The following is a 24927-nucleotide window of genomic DNA, read 5'->3' as shown; positions in this document are numbered from 1 at the left end:
CTGCTACTTAAAAATGTTGAGCATTCTCAGTTTGAGCCAAATTGGTTTTTTTAAAAAAAAAAAAAAGCCTCAAGGAAATCAAATGCTTTGAGTCTATTAAGGAATTTACTGAGACTCCAGTACTATCTACTCTGTGTACTTAGCCTAATACTTTATTATTCCAAAATCAACTCAGAACTGATTCCAAGAAAATCCTGGGAAAAAAATTAAAGTGAAGAGGAAATAATCCCTTTGTGCGGTGTTTGAGGCAAATTAGAAAGCAGGAGTCTCTGAACTCCAATCTGGTTCTGTCATTAAATCACTAAAGGACTTGGGAAAATTACATAAATTCTTTTTGTTCTAGCTATTAAATAGAGACAACAATATCAGTCTACTTTTCTAGATCAGGAAAAGAATTCTTTGGGTCAGATCAACCTTTGTTATATAAAGATTTATTGAACACAGTAGTACTATAGTGAAAATGCCTGGATTTGGGGAGAACAGTGATTAGATTCATAGATTAGGTGAAGCATGTACTGACTTTTTTAGACAGGTGATTTAGCCACCTTTGTGTGTTTTACTTTTTTGCTTTTTGAACTCTTCTCACTCTCATGGCTAGCATTGTAGACAAATTTAAAAGTTCTTAAAGTCATGCTCATCAACAAAATGGAGTTATAAGTAGCTGTTAATTTTCCTGTCCTAGGCACCATGTGGAATAATGTAGAGCTTCGTGGTGCCTTGTGGCTGGAATTTCAGTCACCCGAAATGCATGTCAGAGCACCAGGACTAGTGGCTTACTGGCCTTCAGACAGCTGTGCTGGAGCAGCATAAACTCTTGAAGTCACAGATCTGCTTTCAAATCCTAGGCTAACCACTAACCTTAGGCTAACCACTTAATTTCTCCAAAACACATAAAACTGGGGCTGTTGCGAAATTGAGATATGATAATACTGTTTTATAATCTAGAAACAAGATGTTAGCAAGAGGCAAATATTAATAACAATTGTATGTAATACAGTATGGGAAAACAGCAAGACAAGGGGTCCTATTAATATTGATAGTTGGGCCAGGCACCGTGGGAGCCACGTGCAGTGGCTCACACCTGTAATCACAGCACTTTGGGAGGCTGAGACAAGCAGATCGCTTGAACCCAGGAGTTTGAGACCAGCCTGGGCAACATGGTGACACCCCCGTCTACAAAAAAATATAAAAATTAGCATGGTGACATGCACATGTAGTCCCAGCTACTTGCGAGGCTGAGGTGAGAGGATTCCTTGAGCCCAGGAGGTCAAGGCTGCAGTGAGCCGTGATTGCGCCACTGCACTCAAGCCTGGGTGACAGGACGAGACCCTGTCTCAGAAAATATATCATCATAATAGTAGGTCATGTTTATTAAATTTTCACTGTGTACCAAGCTCTACACAAAATGTTTAATGCACTGTCTCATTTAATCCTCCAACAGTACTATAAGATGAGGAAACAAGTTTGGAGAAGTTAACTTACCCATTGTCACTCACTAGTAAGTAAAGGAGCCAAGTTTCACACCCAGATCACTCAGACTAAGATCCAAAGCTCTTAATCAGTACTTGATATGATTATTATGATCACTGTTATTATTTGTTAAAAGTAAGAGGAACAAAAACACAACCAATAATCCCCTTCTTTTATCCTCCTTTGATTTACAACTTAGGTAACTTAATCTTTCTGAAATTTGTATTTACTTACCATTTTCTAATCAAAATAATGCGTTCCCTCTCTTTTTTTTTTCTTTTGAGAGTGAGTCTTGCTGTGTCACCTAGGCTGGAGTGCAGTGGCGTGATCTCATGGCACTTCTAGTGCTCAAGCGATCCTCCCACCTCAGCCTCCTGAGTAGCTGGCACCTCATGCCACAGGCACATGCCACCACTCCCAGCTAATTTTTGTTTGTTTGTTTGTTTTTGGTAGACATGGGGTTTCATCATGTTTCCCAGGCAGGTCTCAAACTCCTGGGCCTCAAGTAGTCCTCCCACCTCAGCCTCCCAAAGTGCTGGGATTACAGGTGTGAGCCACCTTGCGTGGCCAGTGCGTTCTAAAGATAAGAAATTCAGACAAAAAACTTCAAAGGCAACAGGAAAGTTTTTCTCCTCTCCCTTTCTTCTGACTGCAAAATCTCACTTCCCACATAAAGATTCTTATGTAGCCTTCCAGAAATTTCCCGTGCATTTAGAGAGATTGTGTGTGTACTCTTTTTTGTTGGTTTAACACAAATGAGATTACACTATAAATACTCCCTTACAGCTTCTTTTTTTTTTTTCCACTAACACAATGTATATTGTACATTATTCCACATTGGAACATTAAAACCTGTCTTATTTTTATTTATTTATTTTTATTGTACTTTAAGTTCTAGGGTACATGTGTACAACGTGCAGGTTTGTTACATAGGTATACATGTGCTGTGTTGGTGTGCTGCACCCATCAACTCATCATTTACATTAGGTATTTCTCCTAATGCTATCCCTCCCCCAGCCCCCAACCCCCCGACAGGCCCCGGGGTGTGATGTTCCCCCGCCCTGTGTCCAAGTGTTCTCATTGTTCAGTTCCCACCTATGAGTGAGAACATGCAGTGTTTGGTTTTCTGTCGTTGTGATAGTTTGCTGAGAACTGTCTTTTATTTTTAATGGTCAAATACTCCACAGTGTGGACATGCTGTAATCTATCTAATTAGCCACTTAATGATGGACGTTTACATTGATTTCAGCTTTTTGCCTTTATGAGCAGTGCTGTAGTGAACACGCTGATACGTGTGTCTTTGTGAAGAGCAAAGGCCTTGAGGTAGGAGGGCTGAGTCACTGGGTATGAACATTTAAAATGTGGACTAAACGACTTACTGTCCCAGCCACCCTGTCTTCACCCTGATTCTTCAGCCCTGAGAAGATCACATATTTTCACTTTTATCAACACAGAACGTGAAAGGTAGTATCTCCTCTGTTAGGGGTCGTGTTAAGAATATTTTGTGCTATTAGCATGTGCATTTCTTTTCTATATTATTCATTCACTGTTCTATTGTTTCTTAGATTTGTTACAAATACAGTTCCTCGTTTGTCATTTATTTTGGGGCCCCCATTTACTATTCTTTTATAGACATTTTTTTTTTTTTTTTTTTTTTTGAGATGGACTCTCGCTCTATCACCCAGGCTGGAATGCATTGGAACGATCTCAGCTCACTACAACCTCCACCTCCATGGTTCAAGCGATTCTTCTGCCTCAGCCTCCCAAGTAGCTGGGATTATAGGCACACGCCACCACGCCTGGCTAATTTTTGTATTTTTAGTAGAGATGTGATTTCACTGTATTAGTCAGGCTGGTCTCGAACTCCTGACCTCAAGTGATCCACCTGCCTCAGCCTCCCAAAGTGCTGGGATTACAGATGTGAGCCACCGCGCCCAGCAGACAATTATAATTTTTGTGTAGTTACATTTCAGTTCATTGCCTTTAAATTTTGTGTCATGCTGAATTCCCACTCCAAGATAATAAAAATTATCTTGCATTTCCTTCTGGTGCTTTTGTATATTTTTTAAATGTTTAGTTTTTGAAGTAATTTGAATTTATTTTGGTATAAGAAAGGAGATGGGAGTTCAGCCTAACTTTCTCAAAAATGATAACTTTCTCCTGTCCTAGTATCATTTATGGAATAAGGAGACATTTTTGTCTTGGTCCAACATACCAGAACACAAGGCCAGAACACCCTCAATTCCCTGCATTTTGCTTCCAAAGGAAACATCCATCCTTTTGCTGAAGTGACTGGTCTGCTTTGCTCCGAGTTACCACGTTTTCCTCTGTGATGCTGTAAGCCTGCTCCTTCAGCTGTCTGCTCTCCTAAACCTCCCCATCTTCCTCTCCACATAGCATCTCCCCATTCAGAAAGAAGCCTTTGGCTTCCTGGCTTTCAAGTCACACTTCTGCCCAGCTCTTTCCCCTTCTCTATCTGCAGGGTCATTTGCACTCATAAGCTTCGCTGCCTCCCCTTAACACCTCAACCCCCTGGCATCCAAGCAGTAACCCCCCGTGCTGTGCTGAACCAGCTCCTGCACAGATACCCAGGGTTCCGATCGCCAAAAACATGTGCATGCCTTTGTCCAGTTTGACCTGTCCAAAGCGTCTGACCATTCTGGCTGACCACTCCAGGAGGTTCTCCCCGCCCTGCTCACTCCTGCCTCCCCTTTGGCTGGCCCTGGCCCAGTCTGGTCTGCTGGCCCTCCCCCTCTGTCCCTCTAAAACTCAGGCACTGCCCCAGCTTTCATTATTGGTCCCTCTCTTTCCCTGTGATCACATCCGCCACCGTGACACACCTGTCTCCTGCAAGGGTGACTCTGAAGTCTGTCCCCTGTCCTGACATCTCACTTCAGTGTGGTGGTTCAGAGCACAGGTGTTGAAACCGGACAAGCCTGGGTTCAGATCTCTGTCACTAACCAGCTGACCCTGAGCAAGCCACTTAGTATTTCTCAGCCTCCTTGTGGGCTTGTCTCTCCTCTTGGACTGTGGGGTTGCTCAGGCAGAGACTAGATATTAGGTTAGATTTTACCATACTGAATGCCCAGTTGGTGTCAGGTGTTACACTGTGCACTTTATGCAGCTCATCTCGGATGAAGTAGGTGTGTGTTTGTATTCCCTTTATATCTCAACTCAGAGCTATTTGAATCCAAAACCCATTTCTTCCCAATATTTGTTGGTATGTCTACAGAAGCTTATGCTCTAGCAGAAGACAAGCCATGTTCTCCTGGGAAGATGTCCTTTCCAGCTGTCTTAATTGTCTGTGCTCTTTCCACTGGCTTAGCCAGCTTTCTTTCCTTAGCTTGAGCACAGGGCAGATACTTGGTCATTATTTAGTCGCTGAGGGACACAGTATCCTCATTCGTTGGACACATATTTATCCTTGTCTTTGTGCCAGACTTTCACCCAGGCGTTGGGATTCATGGTAACAAGGGGCAGACTCGACCCTCGAGGAGCTAGGTAGGAGAGTATTGTGATGCAGCAAAGTAAGTACAGGGGCTGGGGAAGAGAAAGGGCAAGGAGGAAGGGACTTCAGTGCATAAATGACAAGAAGCAGGGCATAAGGAAGGGACTTCAGTGCATAAGTGACAAGAAGCAGAGAAAGCAAGAGGTAGCAACCTCGTGCGACCTTGACCCTGTGCTTGGGCTTGTGAGGGGGAAGGGGTCCTTCCAAGTGTAATCAGAGGTGTGATGAGGATATGTTCTTCCACTGCTCCCTCTTTTCTGTACTGATATCTGCAAGGACCATCTGCTCATTTGCCACCCTCACAGAGTGCCTGGAGATCAAGGACTGTCTTTTTTAGTGCAGAACCTAGAACAGTACCTGATCCACAGTAGGTGCTCAGCAAGAGTTTGCTGGGTGAATGAGTGGGTGTTACAGTGCAAGGCATATGAGCAAAAGGGTCTACTTGTTCTTAAAACAAAAGCATGAACTCATGAGCTACTTACATCCTGTTCATTTATTTTCTTTGAAGAACAAGATCCATTTTCTAAGTACCAGATGACTTAAATTAATTTATTAAAATGTTAATAAGATTGCCCGTTTTAAAATATAAGCAAGACTTTTTGTTTTCCTGTGGTTTTAACGGCATCTCCACAAAGCAAAATCAATCCTTATGGCTATGTGCTTATTAATATAGGTCCCTTTTGGACACCAGGATGTTTCATATCTACTGCCTTCTAATGGGGAAAAAGAAAATTTTAATTTCTTTTCTCTTAAAGGGACAGCTCTTTTGAAGAAGAAAGAGAGATTATCCAGTTATAATTTTGAACCCTTTTCTTGTGAAACTCCATGCCACTCGCCATTTATATCTTGCTTTAGACTGTTGGGGTTTATTTATTTGAATACCTACAAAGTGGACATCTCGGGATCATTATCGTTAAGAATATATATGAAAAAAATTTGTCTTCAATGCAGACAGGTCTGAAGATAAGAAAATGGACCAGATTACCACTTAGTTTCTTGTGTAAAAGCTTTGATACACAAGAAAAAAAAAAGTATGACTTTTGGTTCTTACTCTTTAAAAAAATGGACAAGTAAAAATTATATGTATTTATGGTGTGCAACATGATGTTTTGATAGATGTGTACACTGTGAAATGATTTAATCCAGTTACCACATCCATTACTCCACATACTTACCATTTGTTTATGGTGAGAACATTTGAGGTCCACTTTCTTAGCAGTTTTCAAGTATGCAATACGTTATTATTAATAGCCTCCATGTTATACAATAGATCTGCAGTGGTTCTTATTATTCTTAACAACTCAAGCGGAGCATTAAATAAGATTCAGGCTTGCCTTCTTATTTAGTTGTCAGACTATTTTTCTCCAATTTTGTTTATTTCTAGTCACATAATTGCACAGCTGAAAGATGAGAAATTACCACTTCTGTGCCATACACTTGATTTTGTCGATCTAAAGGGGGAGAAGAGGGGTGTGGGAATAGAGAGAGAACTGAGGTTTGATGTGGAATTCAAAATTGGAGATTGTAGAGGCATAGCAGAATTACTCAGTAGTAAGCTTATTCTCCAGAAATTTGTTTACCAACTTTATTGCATTGGTGCACGTTCATTCCTTTTGAATAGGAAACCTTTGCTATGGTGTATATTATTATGGCTATAATAATAATAGCAGTTACCATTTAGTGCATTGCTTATATGCTGCATGCTATAACCTGTTTTCACTGACTAAGGTTAAAAAAAAAAGTGCATGCCACTGAAAGCTGCAGAATTCTACATTTAAGTATTTAAGATTATTTCTCCAACATCAGACGGAGGATGTTGTGCAGGGATAGAGCACAGGGAACCTTTCATTTATGCATCATAGGAAAGGGTGGAATTATAACACAGCACTTTTTTTTCTCTTTCTTCCTCCAACCATGTCCCCATAAGCTCTGGATTAGCCAGCTAGAGGCCTCATCTCTGGACGTCTTTCTAGATAAATGCACGTTGGCTGTAGGTTAGTTTTGGTAGCACATGGAGCCTAAACCCTGGAGAGAGGAAAGTGGGGTGAAGGGAAGAAAAAGCTTTAGTAATGAAATAATACAAATGTGCCAGGTACTTTCACTTAAAATCTAAGATTTATGCTTTCATTATAGTCTCTACAACTGTATGTGGCAAATGCTAGATCATAAAAATAAAGCATGCATGCGGATTAAATCTTTTACAATAAAAAATTCTCTATAACATGAAATGTTCCCCACTCTCAGGCAATGGCCTCCTTCGAAACTGATGCATTTCAGCGAGAAAATATAGAAGGTCCATGAATGTCAAGCAAAATTAGATTTAACTAGTAATTCAGGTGTTATATAGGCCACACTGATTACTGTCCTCTCTCATGGCTGATTAAAGGATGAGTCTAAACAGTGGTTCTCAAACAGGGTTACCTTTTTAAAATACACATATTCAAGCTCGTAGTTCTGAGCCCCTGGGCTCTCCTAAAGTCATTGTTCTAAACCACTCTTAGGATGAAGAGAGAGATGTGTGTGATGTACATCTAAAGTATTGATGGGTTTTCAATATCTAGAGGGCTTATGACCATGTATAAGTTTATTCTCAGTTTAATGATCAATTTATTAATTTTATACATCTAATAAATGAAACTTTAAAATGGATTTTTGTTAAACATTTAAGCATTGATTAAAAGCTAAATTATATTTCTATAACCAATTTCAAAAGCAGTTGCTAATCTAATATAGCTGTTTCTTTTAAAGTCTTCAACACCTTAAAGGGTAACTAAAACAACACAAAAAATAGTCATTACAAAACCAGTTACTACATTTACAATTCCACCTATTTCAAAATATTAACATCATTGGTTCAATTCAAATCTCATTCTTTCTACATAACATCATAGGGGTTCAGAAATGTCACATTAATTAATACCTGTCTCAGCTTAAAAACAAGAGAAAAAAAATAGCTGCAGTTACAGGACCTGGAGGAGATATCACCTGATTCCCAGGCAGGGCACTGGTCACCAGTCTGGACTGCCTCGTTATGGGCGAAGTTCATTTGTTATAAAGTTTACTTATTACAAAGTATGTTTGGGGATTGGGGGGGAGGTATTTTTTTGCTTAGTTCAACAGGAATGCTCTTAACAGCAATAAGGAACAAAGGGGATCCATGTGAAGGAAGGAGAGTTCTCTTGGAGACAGACTGAGTCTAAGATACAAGCATTGTGTCTTCTGGGCACATTGAGCAGGCAGGTGAAAATGCAGACCTAGAGCTCAGAGGCCATCTGGGCAGGAGAGCTGAGTTTGGAAGTCATCTGGTAAGAGGTGAAACTGGTCTGTATTACCCAGAGGAAGTGACCAGAAAGAGAAGAGGCTGAGAAGAGCAGTGGGAAGAAGAGATCTGTGAAATGGGGTGTTCGGGAAGAAGAGAGCTGTGAAACGGGGTATTCGGGAAGAAGAGGGCTGTGAAACAGGGTGTTCGGGAAGAAGAGGGCTGTGAAAGGGGGTGTTCGGGAAGAAGAGGGCTGTGAAACGGGGTGTTCGGGAAGAAGAGGGCTGTGAAAGGGGGTGTTCGGGAAGAAGAGGGCTGTGAAAGGGGGTGTTCGGGAAGAAGAGGGCTGTGAAAGGGGGTGTTCGGGAAGAAGAGGGCTGTGAAACGGGGTGTTCGGGGAGAAGAGGGCTGCGAAACGGGGTGTTCGGGGAGAAGAGGGCTGTGAAACGGGGTGTTCGGGGAGAAGGCTGTGAAACGGGGTGTTCGGGGAGAAGAGGGCTGTGAAACGGGGTGTTCGGGGAGAAGAGGGCTGTGAAACGGGGTGTTCGGGGAGAAGAGGGCTGTGAAACGGGGTGTTCGGGGAGAAGAGGGCTGTGAAAGGGGGTGTTCGGGGAGAAGAGGGCTGTGAAAGGGGGTGTTCGGGGAGAAGAGGGCTGTGAAAGGGGGTGTTCGGGGAGAAGAGGGCTGTGAAAGGGGGTGTTCGGGGAGAAGAGGGCTGTGAAAGGGGGTGTTCGGGGAGAAGAGGGCTGTGAAAGGGGGTGTTCGGGGAGAAGAGGGCTGTGAAACGGGGTGTTCGGGGAGAAGAGGGCTGTGAAACGGGGTGTTCGGGGAGAAGAGGGCTGTGAAACGGGGTGTTCGGGGAGAAGAGGGCTGTGAAACGGGGTGTTCGGGGAGAAGAGGGCTGTGAAATGGGGTGTTCGGCCACATCCCTTAGAGAGCTCAGCAGGGAAGCCAGTTGGGCATGGCCCGTGGGAAAGAATGGAATCTGCTCACAGGGGGCCTGGAGCCAGGGCGTGGCCAGGAGGCAGGAGCACCAGACCTAGAGGAGCAGTGTGGTGGTGAAGAGGAGGAGAGGACACAGCGACCATTTGAAAATCTAGGGAATGGGCAGATGGGCCCGTGTGGGGTCTTGTTTTGTTTTGTTTGGATTTTAGGTTGTGGTTCTTATAAGGATGTAAAGATTGTATGGTGTGTGTTGACTGGGAGGAAAAAGCCAATGCAGAAGAAATCACTGATGACACAATACAGGGTAGAAAACCATTCGTGGAGCCTGGTCCCAGGGCAACGAGGCGAAAGTAGGGTTTCCTACGTGAGTCCTCAATACATCATGGAAGAAAAGAGGGAGAGAACAAATGAGAGCTATGCAGGACAGTTCTAAGGCAAAATAGTTGGAGAAGCTCACATTTTCTTTTCCCACCTTGTCATTCCTCTTTCAACCTGGTTTGTGGTTTTGTTTTTTTAAAAACAAACAAAAACCTTGTAATTGTGTAATCAAATATTTCAATTATTTCTTTCATGTTTTTGGTTATTTGGCATGAAAATTCATCTTAAATGGGCGTAATCCTTTCAAAAAATTAAAAGAAGAGAGCAAAACTGTGCATAAGGTCTGTGTTGTAGGATTAAGATGTGTTGCTTGAGAAAAGTGAAAAGGGTTCAGTAGTAATGTAGTGGATATAGGGAAGGTGAGAGGCACTCCATTAACAATGGGTTCAAGGATAGCTGTACAGCAGTGCTAACAAAGGTGAGTGACATACTTCACTAGCAAGACCAGTCAGTCCTGTTTTACAGTGTTCTGGCACACATGGGAGAGAGAGATTGGTGCCATCTTCCCCAGGCTAGGATTGGCAAGGAGAATGCAGCAATAGAAGTCAGGTGAAGCAAGGGTATCCACGAGAGCATCACTGCAGTGATTGGTCACCAGGTCCACACTGGCAGAGCAGCTGAGAGGCTGGAGGCAACTCTGGGCTAGGAGAATAGGAGGAACCAACGAACCAGAGGTCATATTGAGGAAGAGCAAGCTCAGGGGTGACAGATTGAGAAAAGTGGGAGGATGGGAAACTGAGTCAAAGTCTAGGGCTCGAATATGTTCTAAATGGTGGTGAGATCCAAGCTGCAACCTACCTAAAGTTATGTAACACTAGGGAGGCAATGAGGATCTACAGTTGAGGATGCTAGGCCTGTGTAGAGCCAGGCTGTTTGGAAGATCTTTAGCATAGATGCTGAGCCTAAAAATGCAGACTGAATATTGACAGGAAAACTGAGCTGGGTATTGACGTTGTCACAGTAAGGAAATCATGAGATAACAGTCACACGCTTAGGAAGATGTTCAATCCTGCCACGGTGTGCACCTGTGCCACCATACATGATAGCCCCGGGGAACGGCTACTGTCTGTGGAGCAGCAGGAGGTGTAAACTGCAGAACAATCCACAGGTTCTGTAGAGACCTCCAGGATTACCAGCCCTTCAGATTTCATTAGTAATCAGCTCCTGTGACGTGTTGGCATTGTCAGATTAGCCCCGTAAACAAATCTGCTTATTTAGCTGAGTCATAATTTGTGGTTCTGTGTTTAGCTTTAGCCTTGTTTGTTTCTGCCTAAGAAACTGGTATGTGACCAGAAGTAAAGGAAATTGATTATTCTGAGTGACTGGCACAGTAGGATTCTATCTGCCACACTTACATCTCCTATGATTAGGCACAGTAAGAAATTATTGATAAGCAGAGCCATAGTCTAAAGTGTGTTGTAAGCATGATGGGGCAAAATGTTATAAAACCCAACTTAGTAATGCTGTTTCTCCAAAAATGAAACACAGCATTACCATAGGATGCAACAATTACACTTCTGGCTATATACTCAAAGGAAGTGAAAGCAGGGTCTTGATTAGGTCTTTGTACACCTATGTGGGTAGCTACATTTTCACAGTAGCAAACAGGAGTAACCCAAGTGTCCATGGATGGATAAATGGATAAACAAAACATGGTCTATACATACAATAGAATATTATGCAGCCTTAAAAAGGAAGGAAATTCTGATACATGCTATAGCATGGATGAATCTGGAGGACATTATGCTAGGTGAAATAAGCCAGGCACAAAAGAACAAATACTGTGCTGTTCCAATTATATGAGCTACTAAAGTCAAATTCATAGAGATAGAAAGTAGAATGGTGATTGCCAGGGGCTGGGTGATGAGGGGCTGGGGAAGACTGAGGGGTAAGAATGGAGAGTTGGTGTTTGATGGGTACTGTGTTTCAGTTTTGGAAAATGAAAAAATTTTGGAGCTGGATGGTGGTGGTAGTAGAAAAACAATGTAAATGTACTTCATGCCACTGAAATTACACATAATTACAGTTTAAATGGTAAATTTTGCTATGAATAATTAAATACTTTTAAAAAAATACATGAATAGGTCCTTCTGGAAAAGGGCTTTACATGCTAAATTTTGTGTTATGTATATTTTACCACAATGAGGAAAAAATAAAAATAAAAACTTAGCCCTGACTTTGAGTTATTGAGGGGTGTTTCCTCTTTTCTTTTTTTTTTTTTCTTTTGCAGTTGCACATTTACTTCTCAGTGAGAAGAAAAGCAGCAAGCACGTGACCTATAGATCATTTTCTAATCTGACAAGGGCATGTAAAAATACATGCTTTATTCAGCTTTTGAAACAACAGATTCGAACTGCCAGTAAACTTCTTTCCTTAAAAGGAACTCACTGTATTTCAACGCTTTGTAGCAGTGAGGTACAATCAGAGGAAACTCTTTTTCTTTTTTTTTGAGATGGAGTTTCGTTCTATCGCCCAGGCTAGAGTGCAATGGCGTGATCTCACCTCACTGCAACCTCCGCCTCCTGGGTTCACGCGATTCTCCAGCCTCAGCCTCTGGAGTAGCTGGGATTACAGGCGTGGGCCTGGCTAATTTTTGTGTTTTTAGTAGAGACAGGGTTTCACCATGTTGGTCAGGCTGGTCTCAAACTCCTGACCTCAGATAATCCACCCGCCTCGGCCTCCCAAAATGCTGGGATTACAGGTGTGAGCCACTGTGCCCAGGCTCTTTCTGTATTTTTCATTCCCCCCTCCACCCACTAATGCAGAAAATAAAGAGTTTACTTTTAGCAGCTTAATTTAAAAAAAAAAAAAAGAGTTATGAATCCCTGAACAATTTTTTTAAGAACCATATGAGAATTCCTACATCCAGGTGTTACCTTTCAAATTATTTGCCTTAGAGGGTCTGTCTGTTTATTCCAATAAACTTCCTTTTCAGAATGGCCTTCAGTTTTAGTTTATGATACACATAAGAAAATTGAGTAGTATAGTGGCCTTTCTTCATACTTGAGTCTGAATGACTTTGGACTGTTACCAAAAGGTAAATCTACCCTCAAAGGATGAAACTGCCAACACAGACAATATACAAAAGAAAGTATGTGTGATTCAATAAATATTGAGTGCCTACTGTGTTGCCAAGTGTTCTGCTAGACACCAGGGATATAAGATGAAAAAACAATTTTAGTCACTGCTCTTAAGCTGCTGACACTCTTAGGGGAAGACAGACATTCTCACAAGTAATTAAATACTTAGTTAAAAAAAAAAATAGTGGCATGTGTGGGTATAGTGAGAGCCCAGGGTGAGGAGTTGCTTTCAGAAATGTTTTAAACAAAGACGTCATCCCCAGAATGCATTATCCCCAAGTTGGCAGTGTTGAGGAGCGCGTGAGGCCTAGTATGTTCTTGGAAAGAAATATTTATTTCCTAATAATCACTTCTCATCCCTGTATAAATGCATCTGACCTGTTTGTAAGAGTATGAAACAGACACTGCTATGTGTGATAATTTGTCCTCGAGCCCCTCAAACTCTTCAGAGAAGATAACAAGTCTCAGCATCTTGTGACTCTAGTTGGATTTTATTTTTTTATTAGTCACTGAAATAACCTGGTGCCGTAAGGATACATTTGACAGCTGTAGCTAAAAGGATTAAAGAAAATACGTAAATGAAAGATTCCTCAAGCCAGAGCAGCAGGACAGAAACAGCATGTCCTAACAAGGCAACATGGGAGACTGGGTCTAGAGGTCAATTCAACAGTGATCACCCGAATAATCATTGTGTTGGCACCAAGAGCTTGTGTCTCACTGAATGGTGCCCCCTAGAGAGGCAGGCAGTGCCTAGGAAGGGGTCATCCTGGAGAGCTGGGTAGGCTTTCCAGTCAGATGACTGAGTTCCAAGCGATTAAAATGTTTGGATGCAGTTCTTCTCCAAGGACATGCTTATCCCTAACTGTCACTGCATTACTAGGAAAACTTCTTTGTTCAGTCCATAAGAGGACTGTGTCATTTGAGGACAGCCTTAAGAAGATATTAAGTAGCAGAGAATCTTCTACACTCATCTGTGATTTCAGCAGTGGTCACACCTGTTAAGAGCAGAGTTCTTTTAAACACACAGGGAAGACACAGGAGGCCTTGAGAGTCCTCTGGCAGCTGTTGATGGTGCAACTGTATTCGCACTTTTCCATATTTTCCCTTTGTATTGCCATTCTCAAGTTTTGTGCACATGTATGACATTTACACAGTAGGGGATCTATTGAGATATTTTCAAAGAGCCAACAATCCTAATCAAAATGTGTGCTACTGAAATAAGTTATTTGGAGTATTAAAACAAGTACCTTCATGTGGACAACACTACTCTTTTGTAATTATGTGATGGGAAGCTTGGGGAAATGTACAGGAGCTTTCGGAAGTAATACTTCTGCCTCATGCCATTGTAGATGAAATTATGTACTCACACTTTTAGACATCCGGGATACACATTCACCAAAACTTTTAAACACTGTGAAAGAAACAGATAATCAGCTGTCATTATCCTTGTGTTCAAGATGAAGACTGAAGCTCCATTTTCGAAGGTAAATCTGTCAGATCATAACATAAGCACACTTCCTTCAGTGCTTCAGGCCTCAGTTAACAGCCAAGACTTATTTCTAAACCACACTGCTCATCAGGGTGCAGTCTATGAACACTGCCCAGGAAACCTCCTTCCCATTGATTCCTGAGGAGGGGAGGAACAGACAGCAGACAGGTGAGTACTCAATTTGATTATCTCAGGTAAAGCTTAGAACCCAGCAAAGGCTAACAGACAGTAACACTGGTAGCACCAAAGAAGCCATTTCAGATAATTTCTTAGTATTCCATAGGCCTTACTATACCAACAATCTGTTTCTACCACCTTAAAATTTAATAGTGTAGGCCGGGCACGGTGGCTTATGCCTGTAATCCCAGCACTTCGGGAGGCCGAGGCGGGTCGATCATGAGGTCAGGAGTTCAAGACCAGCCTGGCTAATATGGTGAAACCCCATCTCTACTAAAAATACAAAAATTAGCCAGGCGTGGTGGCACATGCTTGTAGTCCCAGCTACTTGGGAGGCTGAGGCAGAAGTATAGTTTGAACCCGGGAGGCAGAGGTTGCAGTGAGCTGAGATCGCACCACTGCAATCCAGCCTGGGCAATAGAGCGAGACTCTGTCTCAAAAAAAAATAATAATAATAGCATAATACAACCACCATTTTTGTTATAACTCACAGATTATGTGGGCCGGGAATGCTGATAGTGCACATGCTATCAGCCATAGCTGGGAAGACTGTAACACTGGGTGTACTCAAATGGCTGGGGTTTGGAATCACCCGGAGACAGGTCTGGTGCCTAGACCAGGATCAGCGGCAGCTGTAGAGCAGAATGTCTGTGTGTGGCCGGGGCTTCCTCACATCGTGGTAGCCTCAGAGCAGTGCGACTTCCTACTTGGTGGGCAGAACTGCAGAGGAGAGTGTTCTGGAGGACGGAGCAGAGCTGTGTGGCCTTTTGTGAAACAGCCTTGGAAATACGTAGTTTCATTTCTGCCATTTTTTTTTGGTCAAAGGAGTCACAAGCTCAGATTCAAGGGGTGGGAACATAGACCCCCGATTCTCAATGGCAGGGGTGTCACAAAATGTGTGACCCTGTTTTAAAACCACCACAGGCCCCCTCTCCTTAGTATTCCACTGGCCCTTTATCCTGGAAACCTCGGGAAATGGTTTTTCCTGATTTTCTTCTTTAATTCTCCTCTCCCATCCCTTCCTCAGTCCAGTTCAAGGATAAGGGCCTAGAACTCCACCTGTGTCCTATTCCCTCTTGAAAGTGAAGGATGAGGCTGGCATGTGTAGAAGTGCCAGTGGAGGGCGCTGTGGCTCACTAGAAGGCCTCTGTCCGTTTTAAAGGACAGCTGTTCCAAACGGAGGTGGGAATGAAGTCCTTGTGTTTCCAGATTTCCCATTTTAATGTGAAATTAGATATTGAAATATTGCTTCATAATGTTTTAAAAGCACACCATGAGATCTGGGTTTATGCTCTCATCTGTGCGCTGGCTCTGAGCCCCTCTTTGAAAGACCCAGAACTCATAAAACAAGGCATTATTTAAGATTGCACATTTATGTTTATCCCCAGAAATTTCCACATTGGGGTCTGGAATGCCCTTGCTTCTTTAAATACTACTTACTTTAAATCACATTTGCAAAGAATTCCTGTAACCGAGAATCTAGGCGCTCAATAAATAGACCGCATCCTCCCTTCATCTGCACATGAATGGCAGCATTTTGTGCATTGATTATGTGTGTGATGTCTCTAAGCTGAATTGGCTGAGGAGCAGAACTTTAATGATTAGCTTTATAAAACTGAAAGAGAGCTTCAATTTTGACGTTAAGGCTTGCTTATCTTTTATATTCTCAGCCTTTCTCGATGTTTGTTAGAATTTAAACTTGTCCTAAGCATGACAACATCTGTTCAAAAGAGAGGGGGGATAATATATGTTTATATATACACATCTTAATTTAGTGTTAGGGACCTTCCAGTTACCAATTATAAGTGTAAAGACTAAATAAAAGTTATAGAAAAATAGACAAACAGTGACCAAGAGAAGATTTAAGAAATCTGAAGCTAAAGATTTATTTTTCTGCCTGCCCTCCTTGAAGTAATCATTAAGTTTATAAATAGCCTCCTTCCTCTGAGAAGAAAGGTCCTAGTGACACCAAACAGGATGCGGCGCGCTGAATACTCTCCCCTTTCATTTTGAAACTGGAGCTTTTGTGAAGACTATCATTGTGCATCCCTCTGTCTCTCCTCATTACCACTTCCGGGTGGAGCCAGAAGCAGGACAGATGCATATAGTCCTCATTTCAACCACAAGAATTGATTTTAAAGGTGACACTGTCCTTAGTAACATGGCTGATGCCCTGTAGGGGTAAAATTAGTTGTGTTTTCTCTGTGCAGGTGAAATTTTAATGAATTTTTTGATATTCTGTAGAGCATTCACTGCAAAATGCATTGTAAGATCTAAACACCACCAGCTGATTATGAAAGACTTTATTTTTTCTTTGCCTTAACTTAAAAAAAAACAGAATGTTTCCAGAGAATCTACTAAGGAAAACATCAGGTCTGACAACAAAAGAGAACTGAGAGAGCGAAAAGGAGGCAGCTTTCTGCACTTTGTACACTGGATTGCAGTTCTCACAGAATCCTGGGGCTCAAGACAAAATGGAAGCTTCCTCCTTGGACCTGCATTTACCCCAGGCCTCAAAACAAAGCCCCCCAGTCTATAGCTTCCAGTATCACTTCACAGATCTTTTCATGCCACAGCAACCCATACTGCCAGGAATCTGCCAGTTGTCTCCAGCACAGCTTCCTATTGAAAGTAATTCTATGTCTAACCTGCCTTAAAGCAGGTTACAGCTATATTTTAAAACGCACTGCATTAATTCAGGACATATCTTTTTATCAAATGGATTTCTCTTCTGCATACATATTTAAACATGAGCCGTACACTCAGAGCAATGGACTGTTTTATAAAAGGTGATTAGCATATAGTACTCAATCAAAGAATTTGTAAATGAAAAAAGTTGAAAATATGAAATATTGATCACTGGGGTACTCATTAACTGTTCAAAAGCATAATTTAGCTGAATTTCAAATGTGTTAATGTAGGATATCATTCATTGAAAAGAAAAGGATTGTAATTTTACACATGTTTAACTTTTTAAAGTGTGGCATCTTTAATGCAGGTATTTGTTCTTAGAACTCTTATTGTATGACTGATTCAGACTTCATGATTCATTAGCCCTACAAATCTCAAGAACATACATGAATGTGCTTATACAGAGGTTAGAACCTTGGGCTAGCTCAAGGGTAGCCTAAGAGAATATTGCAGACAGAAGGTTCTCGTTCCTTGAGCAGTGCCCAGAGCATAGCTCCATGTATAGTGAGCATAACAGCGTTGGTGTGTCTGATTGGTGTGTTGGTATTAACAAACATATAGTGGCACAGAGGACAGGAAATTTCATTACATCTCTGGCAAATTCATATTGAAAGAAAGAAGGACAGATTGTTGAAAACAGCCATAAAATATTCTATTACATGTCTGCAGAAGTCATTAGACAGCAGTTAAAGAGATGTTATTAATGGATCAGATTCACTTGGGGAGTCATGTTTCTATAATGCACATTAAATATAATGTAACATATAATGCACATGTTTCTATAATGCACAAAGACAAACCTATCTTTCTGAATAATTAGAAAATAGATTTATTGGCAGTGAAGAAGCTGCTCTCCAGCTTGACTCCAGATCATTTGGGGAGGTTGTTTTTATCATCTAATGTCAAAGAGTAGAATGTAACTGGCTGCTAGCCCTATAGGTCACTGAAATAATGCCATATTGCTTTATTAGTATTTTGGGGGAGATAGGAAGGAATAAAATTAGTATTTCTGAAAATCATCAAGGAATAATTTTCATCTCTCAAGTGCCTTAACGTGTCTCTTTAGAATTAATGCAAACATCAGGGTTTTGACTTTGTGAGCATGAGAATGATTTTTGGTGCGTGTTTCTGTCTGTGTGGTAAACAGCACAGTGTCTGTGAGATGCTGGGGAGCCCTTTAGACCAGGTGCAGTCATTTGTGTGGTCCTCCCTTCGCAGAGAGGAACTTTCAGCCCCACAGGTCCAGAATGTGAGAACATGAGGTGCTCAGTCCCTGGGAGGAGAGGCTTTCCTTAGGGCATCTCACATTTCAAAGCAAGGTAGGGTCAGGGCAGCTTAGTGATACTAGCATCAAAGCAAAAGGAAGGGAGGTGCTCATGAAACCGTGGTCATCGTTCCTGGACAGTCCAGAGCTTCCTCTCCCTGCAAAGTGTTTGGAAATGCACCGACAAATCCTCCCTCCTCAGCTCCTTTTTGTGGGCCTTCTGAGAATTGTTGCCGCTCGGGTGATGCTCTTCTGTGCTGTGCAGCCCGTGTTTCAGCGTGCTTTCCCAGCATGTTGGAACACAGGGTGTGCAGCACATCTTCACTTGCTTCCTTTTAGATCAGCTGCCACCCTAGGGTTTCCAGGTAGGCCTGTCGTCAGGTGGTTAGTATGTCTCCAGAGCACCTTTCAGGGATGGTGAAGGGTTCCTGAACGCAGCCTGTGAGGCTTGTGGTGTGTGGACTCTTTGCATTCTGTAGCCAGGAGAGCTTTCCCTAAAGGACACAACCCAGAGCTCCACATAAAGACTACAGTCCCATCCATGACCCCCTGTTGCCATGTGGGTGTCACTGTCATGTTTATGGACTCTCTTCCAATGGAGTGGTGATTTACAGTGTTCTGTGCTAGAAATTGATGAACTCTGAGTAGATTTTCCCCCGTTCATAATTCTTCCCATATCCCTTCAACCTAAAAATCATGATAAAAAACAATTTAAAGATGCTGTATAAATCTGCCATGTTTGATAAACGGGAAATCTCATCACTTACAATGACAGTGGTGTAAAAGCCCTGCATTTTGCATAATTTTGCTAAATGAGAGTTTTCACCACAGAAAGAGGTGCTTTGTCATCACATTGGACTCTTAAAATGTTTATACGGTTGGTTAACAAGCATCAGCAAAATGGTAACAACTGCTTATCGATTCTTATATCAAGGTTGGGAAAAGTTTAAACTCCCCGATTTATTTCTGCTTATAAAAATATCTTCTGGCTCTCTTCTAGCCTTCACTGTTTCTCCCCCCCACCATTTCCCCTAATACACACACCAGGAATCATTTATTTTTGTTTGACGTTGGTGTGTCTCTGTCAGGCAAGGGGTATAAACTGGAGGCCAGAATAGGTCTTCCTAATATTAGATGCTGAATGGCGTTAGTGATTCACAGTTGTAAACATAGGAGCTGGAGGGTTGGAGGACTCTCCTGAAACAGTGTTTTAGTGTTGTTCCTGACAGGAAAGGAGAGTTAGGGTAGGAACTAGAGAGGGATGTAGTAACATTGATGGATGACTATGGGTTTGGTTGGCATTAGGAGGGGTGGCTTAAGGGAAGTATTGCTTTTTTATTACACAGATAATCCATGGTTATTGTAATAACATGTGAGGGTAGAAAGAAAATTTATTCATAATCTTTTTATCATGAAATATTATTTTCATGTATATCCTTTCAAAGTGTTATTCCGCAGATAAATATGAATGCATAGTTTTTCTTAAATGGAATCCTACTAATCATTTATAACTTACTTTTATGATTTCCTAATTTCAAATTAACATCTTTCATCAGTAAAAAATATGCCTGCATCATCAGTTTAAAATGCACACACAAGGTACCACTCAACACAGTAACCATCATATGTTGAGCCAACCCCTAATGGTGGACTGTGAGGTCACTTCAGCTTTTGCTTCTTTAAGTGATGCTACGATGAACACCTTTGTGAATCCTATATCTTTGTTCACTAGGATAGATTATTAGAAGTAGAATCGATAGGTCAAAATGTATACCCAGTATAAAGAGATTTTATACATGCCCAATTAGGGAGAAAAGGGTGTGTGTTTGTTTTTAACATTCTGCTACTGTGTTACTCTTGTGGTATGAGACTGGATGAAGCCCTGTTACTCGTATAGCCCTATTTAGAAGAAAGAAAGTCAGGAGGCTGAGGCACAAGAATCGCTTGAACACGGGAGGCAGAGGTTACAGTGAGCCGAGATCGCGCCACTGCACTCCAGCCTGGGCGACAGAGCGAGACTCCATCTCAAAAATATAAAATAAATAAATAAAAGAAATAAAATGAGAAAGCTCTTTTGATACCCAAATATATTTTAGGTCACAGGCCCTTTGTGAATCTGACTAAGCTTTGGATACTCCCCTTGAAAAATACATATATATATATATATATGTGTGTGCACATACACACACATTTCCACTAAGGCATGGACCTAATCCATGGATTTCAGTTAAGTCTTTGATTTCTAGCTATTTCCTAATGATTGGTTTTTGTTTTTAATTATTATCTTCATACCAGTTAAGAATGAAGTTAATTCATTGTTTCTGTGTTAATCTAGTAAATATAACTCCTTTTTTATAGCCTATTTTATATTGGACTATCAAAAAATTGAGAATGAAATGATTTTCCAAAGACGTAGAATGCCCCTACTACTCTAGGCTTAAATTTGGCAGTGATTCACCAAAGATTTATCTGAACCATTTTAGTGAGACTATTGCAAATATATAGGATGTGGTGGTCTCATACTTCACCTTATTACATCTGTTCATGTATTTTCCCTGATTGTGGAATTTATCCAGTTAAATACTGTCCCCTTGGGCGTGACCAAAGCCAAAGTCATTGTTTTCTCTCAAAGCATGCACCATCCGACCAGCCACAGTGGCCCACGCCTGTAATCCCAACACTTCGAGAGGCCAAGGCCAAAGCCAGTCATTATTTTTCTCTCAAAGCATGCGCCATCCGACCAGCCACAGCGGCCCACGCCTGTAATCCCAACACTTCAGGAGGCCAAGGCACGTGGATCGCTTGAGCTCAGGAGTTTGAGGCCAGCCTAGGCAATGTGGTGAAACCCCGTCTGTACTAAAAATACAGAAAATTAGCCGGGCGTGGTGGCACGTGTCTGAGGTAGGAGGATGGTTTGAACCTGGGAGGCAGAGGTTGCAGTCAGCCAAGACTGCGCCACTGCACTCCAGCCTGGGCAACAGAGGGAGACTCCCTCTCATAAAAAAAAAAAAAAAAAAAAAAAAAAAAAAAAAAAAAAAAAAAAATGCAATGCTCCATCCTCCTTGCATCCAGATAAATGCTTGTTCATTGCGCCCTACTTTTCCCGGTCACTTATGGCTGAAACTCTAGATTGACCTTGAGCCCTCCTTTGCCCAATGTATTAGTCGAGATTCTCCTGAGAAACATAATAGGAAATATGTGTGTGCGTGTGTGTAAATACCGATACAGACACAGATAGAGACATAGATAGATTTATAGATAGATTTATTGATTATAAGGAATTGGCTTATGCCATTATGGAAGCTGTTAAGTCCTGAGATGTGCAGGATGAGGAGGCAAGCTGGAGACCCAGGAGAATTGATATAATTCCCAGCCTGAGTCCAAAGACCAGAGCACCCGGACAGTTGATAGTATAATTCTAGGTCAAAGGCCAGCAGACTCAAGACTGAGAAAGAGGCTGTGTTTCACTTCAAGTGTGAAGGCAGGAAAAAATGCCAGTGTTCCAGTTTGAAGGCTATCAGGCAGGAAGAATTCTCTCACTCTGGGGAGATCAGCCTTTTTGTTCTATTCAGGCCTTCAACTGATCGGATTAGGCCCACCCACATTAGGGAAGACAATCCCCTTTGCTTAGTCTGCTGATTCAAATGTGAATGACGTGCAAAAACACCCTCACAGACACACCCAGAGTAATGTTTGACCAAATATATGGGCACCTCATGTCCCAGTCAAGTTAACACATGAAATTGACCATCACACTCCACATTTCCACTTATTAATGGGTCCCCAAATCGTGTTAAGTCCTCCTGCCTGGTGTCTCTTTATCTCTCGCTTATTCTCTCCATCTCTACCTCTACCTGCTTAGTTCAGACTCTTCTCTTAACCCAGGTCTATTGCAGTAACCTCCCAAATGGTATTTTTGCCTTTATCAAGTGATTCTCAAGGTTTTTACCACCAGTACCCTTTTTCCTGTTTTTCGCTATGAATCCCAGCTTCTGAGAGAGTTTTGTCTACCAAGCCAGCTGTTATGCCATTTTTATTAATGAAAAACATTTATAGTTGTCAGTAAGTAGCTCTTATTATTTACTATATACAAGGCACTATTCTAGCCTTTGTATAAACCACATTATTTAAATGCGATTTATATATTTATGTATTTTAATATTTGTATATTTCTATAAATTACCTTAAGTATACAAATTACCTCTCTATAAGGCAGACACTGTTCCACTCCCACTTTATGATGAAGAAACTTAAGCCTAGGAGGCTACATACATAGCCCAATATTGCACAGCTAGTAAATGGTAGAGGCAGGATTCAAATCCAGAACTATGAACCCAGAGCCCTGGTCTCCACCTCACAACTCCACTGCTTCCAGTTCAGCACTGTGAGTGATGTGAGACCATCTGTGTGTTACCACAGCACACTGGTAGACTCTCAACCAAAAGCCAAAAGGTTGATGGTTGGATTCACTTGTGCCATGTTATTGTAGGTCAGTATGCTAATTCCATTAGGTTTTCTGGAAAAACAAAATGAAAATGCTTGCCTTCAAACAAAGATTTGATGTTGACATTTAGCTTGCCTCCTTTCTCAGATCCAAAACCCTTTGGCATCCAAAGATGCCAGGTGGGAATCCCATAACCTCTTCTCCCTTCAACCAACACTGTACACTGTAGCCAAGCTAGGCTTTTCTCCTAAAATTCTGCTTTCACAACCATTACCAAATCCCTGAAACTTCAGCTCCTTCAGCCTGCCCAGTTGTCTGCGTGGCCCTGGGCTGTAGCCGTGTTTGTACCTTGTCCTTAATATCCCTCCACAGCACCTTTGCTGGCCATTTCTTTGTAAACGCTTGTCTCTCTGAAAGCTTTCTCAAGTTGTCCTACCCTTGGAGCATTGCCTCCTACACTGGTCATGGGTCGCTCCTCCAATCCCAATAGAAGGCTCACAGCAGACAGAGAATGCAGGGTGATCTGTGGATCTTACAAAGTGGTGAGAAAAATCATCAGTAAATAGGCAAGCAAATAAGTCAGCGTGTAATTGTAAATTGTGAATTGTAACCCAAGACAAGAATCACTTTCAAGGTTGAAAAATAAGTTTTAATTAAAGGGGGAAATGTGTATGGTGTATATGTATGAAAATAGGCATGTGTTTCACATACCGTCTGCTCTCATTCTCATTATTCATGTTTATAAATTCGCCTACTCACTGAATTTATTTGTAACCTTAGAACCCATGCTCACTGCATTTTTGCCTTGTATAGTTATCTGCTCAGTTCCACTTATTTAACTATACTCTTGGCTGTCATTTAAAGTCCCATGATAATTCCTCATCTTAAAAGGGATTCCTGCTTGAAAATACTCCTGTGTGCCCAGATGCATTTTGTCCACACATTTTGTTTGTGCCAGTTCCTTCCTTTTGTTCTTATTCTGGCCAGTTTTATCTCCACCATTGAATTCCAAAATGATCAGATCTGACTGCTGTCAGATAAGTGATAAGGTTTGATGTTCAGGCAAGAGCAAGTCAGTGCCAGTCATGGTGGCACACACCTGTAATCACCGCTACTCCAGAGGCTGAGGCAGGAGAGTCGTCTGAGCCCAGGAGTTCCTGGCTGGCCTGGGCAGCATAGTGAGAACTTGTCTCAAAAAAAATGTTGAAAATGAAAAAAAGAACAAGCCAAATGCACATTCGTCTTTTTTCCCCCTAATTTTTTACGTTGCAAATTTTCAAGAATAAAAATAATAATATAATGAAAACACATATGTCTTCCCCAATTCAGCAGCTGTTACCGTTTGCCACATTTGCCAGGTCTCACTCATTGACACATGACCTGGCCCTCCTCCCTCTCCTTTATCACCATCACTCTCGCAGTGTATTCTTGCCTGAGCCATTTGAAAGTAAATCGCACATGTAATGAGTCTTCACCCCTAAATTCTTCAACATACGTCTCCTAAGAAGAAGCGTGTTCTCCTACATAACCACAGTACTAATGTCACACCCAAGACATTTATCAATGATGCAGTAATACTATCCATTGCCGTAAAATACAATCCAATACAAATTTCTCCAAACTCCCCACCAAGCCCTTCCCTGCCCCTGCCCCTGCCCCATCCAGGATCAGTAAAGGGTCAGTCCATTGGCTCTCCTTGACTATCATGTTTATTTTTTCTCCTGTAATCTGGACACCCCCACTTTCTCCTTTTTTTTGTCTTTCGTGACGTTTTGGTTTTGAAGAACCCAAGCCAGTTGTCCTGCAGTCTGGACGTGTCTCATTGTTCTCATGCTTGGGTTCAGGTTAAACATTTGTGGCAGGAATACTGCATGCATGATGTGTGCTTCCCATTCTGTCACATCGGGAGGCACGTATTGTGAGTTCCATTATTGGCGATGCCAACTTTCAGCATTTGCTTGAGATCTCTCTTTCTCCTTGTCATTAGCAAGTAATATTTGAAACCTAGTTAATACCCTGTTCTGCAGCAATGTTTTGCCCACGTTTTGCATCCATTGATGATGACCCTTGCCTGATTTAATTATTACATGAGTGGTTGCAGAAGATGATTTTGTACGTAGCTGGCATTATTTTGTAAAGAAGAGCTTCTTCTTTCCTCCTTCCTCTCTCTTCTCCCACTGTTTTTTGTTTTTTTTAAGTATCATGATAGACTCATGGATTCT

At 41.7% G+C, this 24927-nt stretch overlaps 1 protein-coding gene across 4 annotated transcripts in view; it reads left to right on the top strand.

Moving 5' to 3' along the window:
• Window positions 1-24927, top strand: part of LYRM4 (LYR motif containing 4) — a 154604-nt gene that overhangs the window by 70091 nt on the left and 59586 nt on the right. The window contains exon 3 of one of the 4 annotated variants that reach the window (XM_054493316.2): window positions 3132-4150. The exons of the other annotated variants lie outside the window; for them this stretch is intronic. Within the exon in view, the coding sequence (XP_054349291.1) occupies window positions 3132-3317 (186 nt within the window). The 3' untranslated portion in view covers window positions 3318-4150. Of the gene's footprint in view, window positions 1-3131; window positions 4151-24927 lie in introns of those variants that run through there. 4 annotated transcript variants of the gene reach the window in all.

This window comes from Pongo pygmaeus, chromosome 5 (assembly GCF_028885625.2).
Source record: "Pongo pygmaeus isolate AG05252 chromosome 5, NHGRI_mPonPyg2-v2.0_pri, whole genome shotgun sequence".
NCBI lineage: Eukaryota > Metazoa > Chordata > Mammalia > Primates > Hominidae > Pongo > Pongo pygmaeus.
The sequence above is the reverse complement of the archived record's forward strand: the minus strand, read 5'-3'. Positions and strand labels throughout refer to the sequence as shown.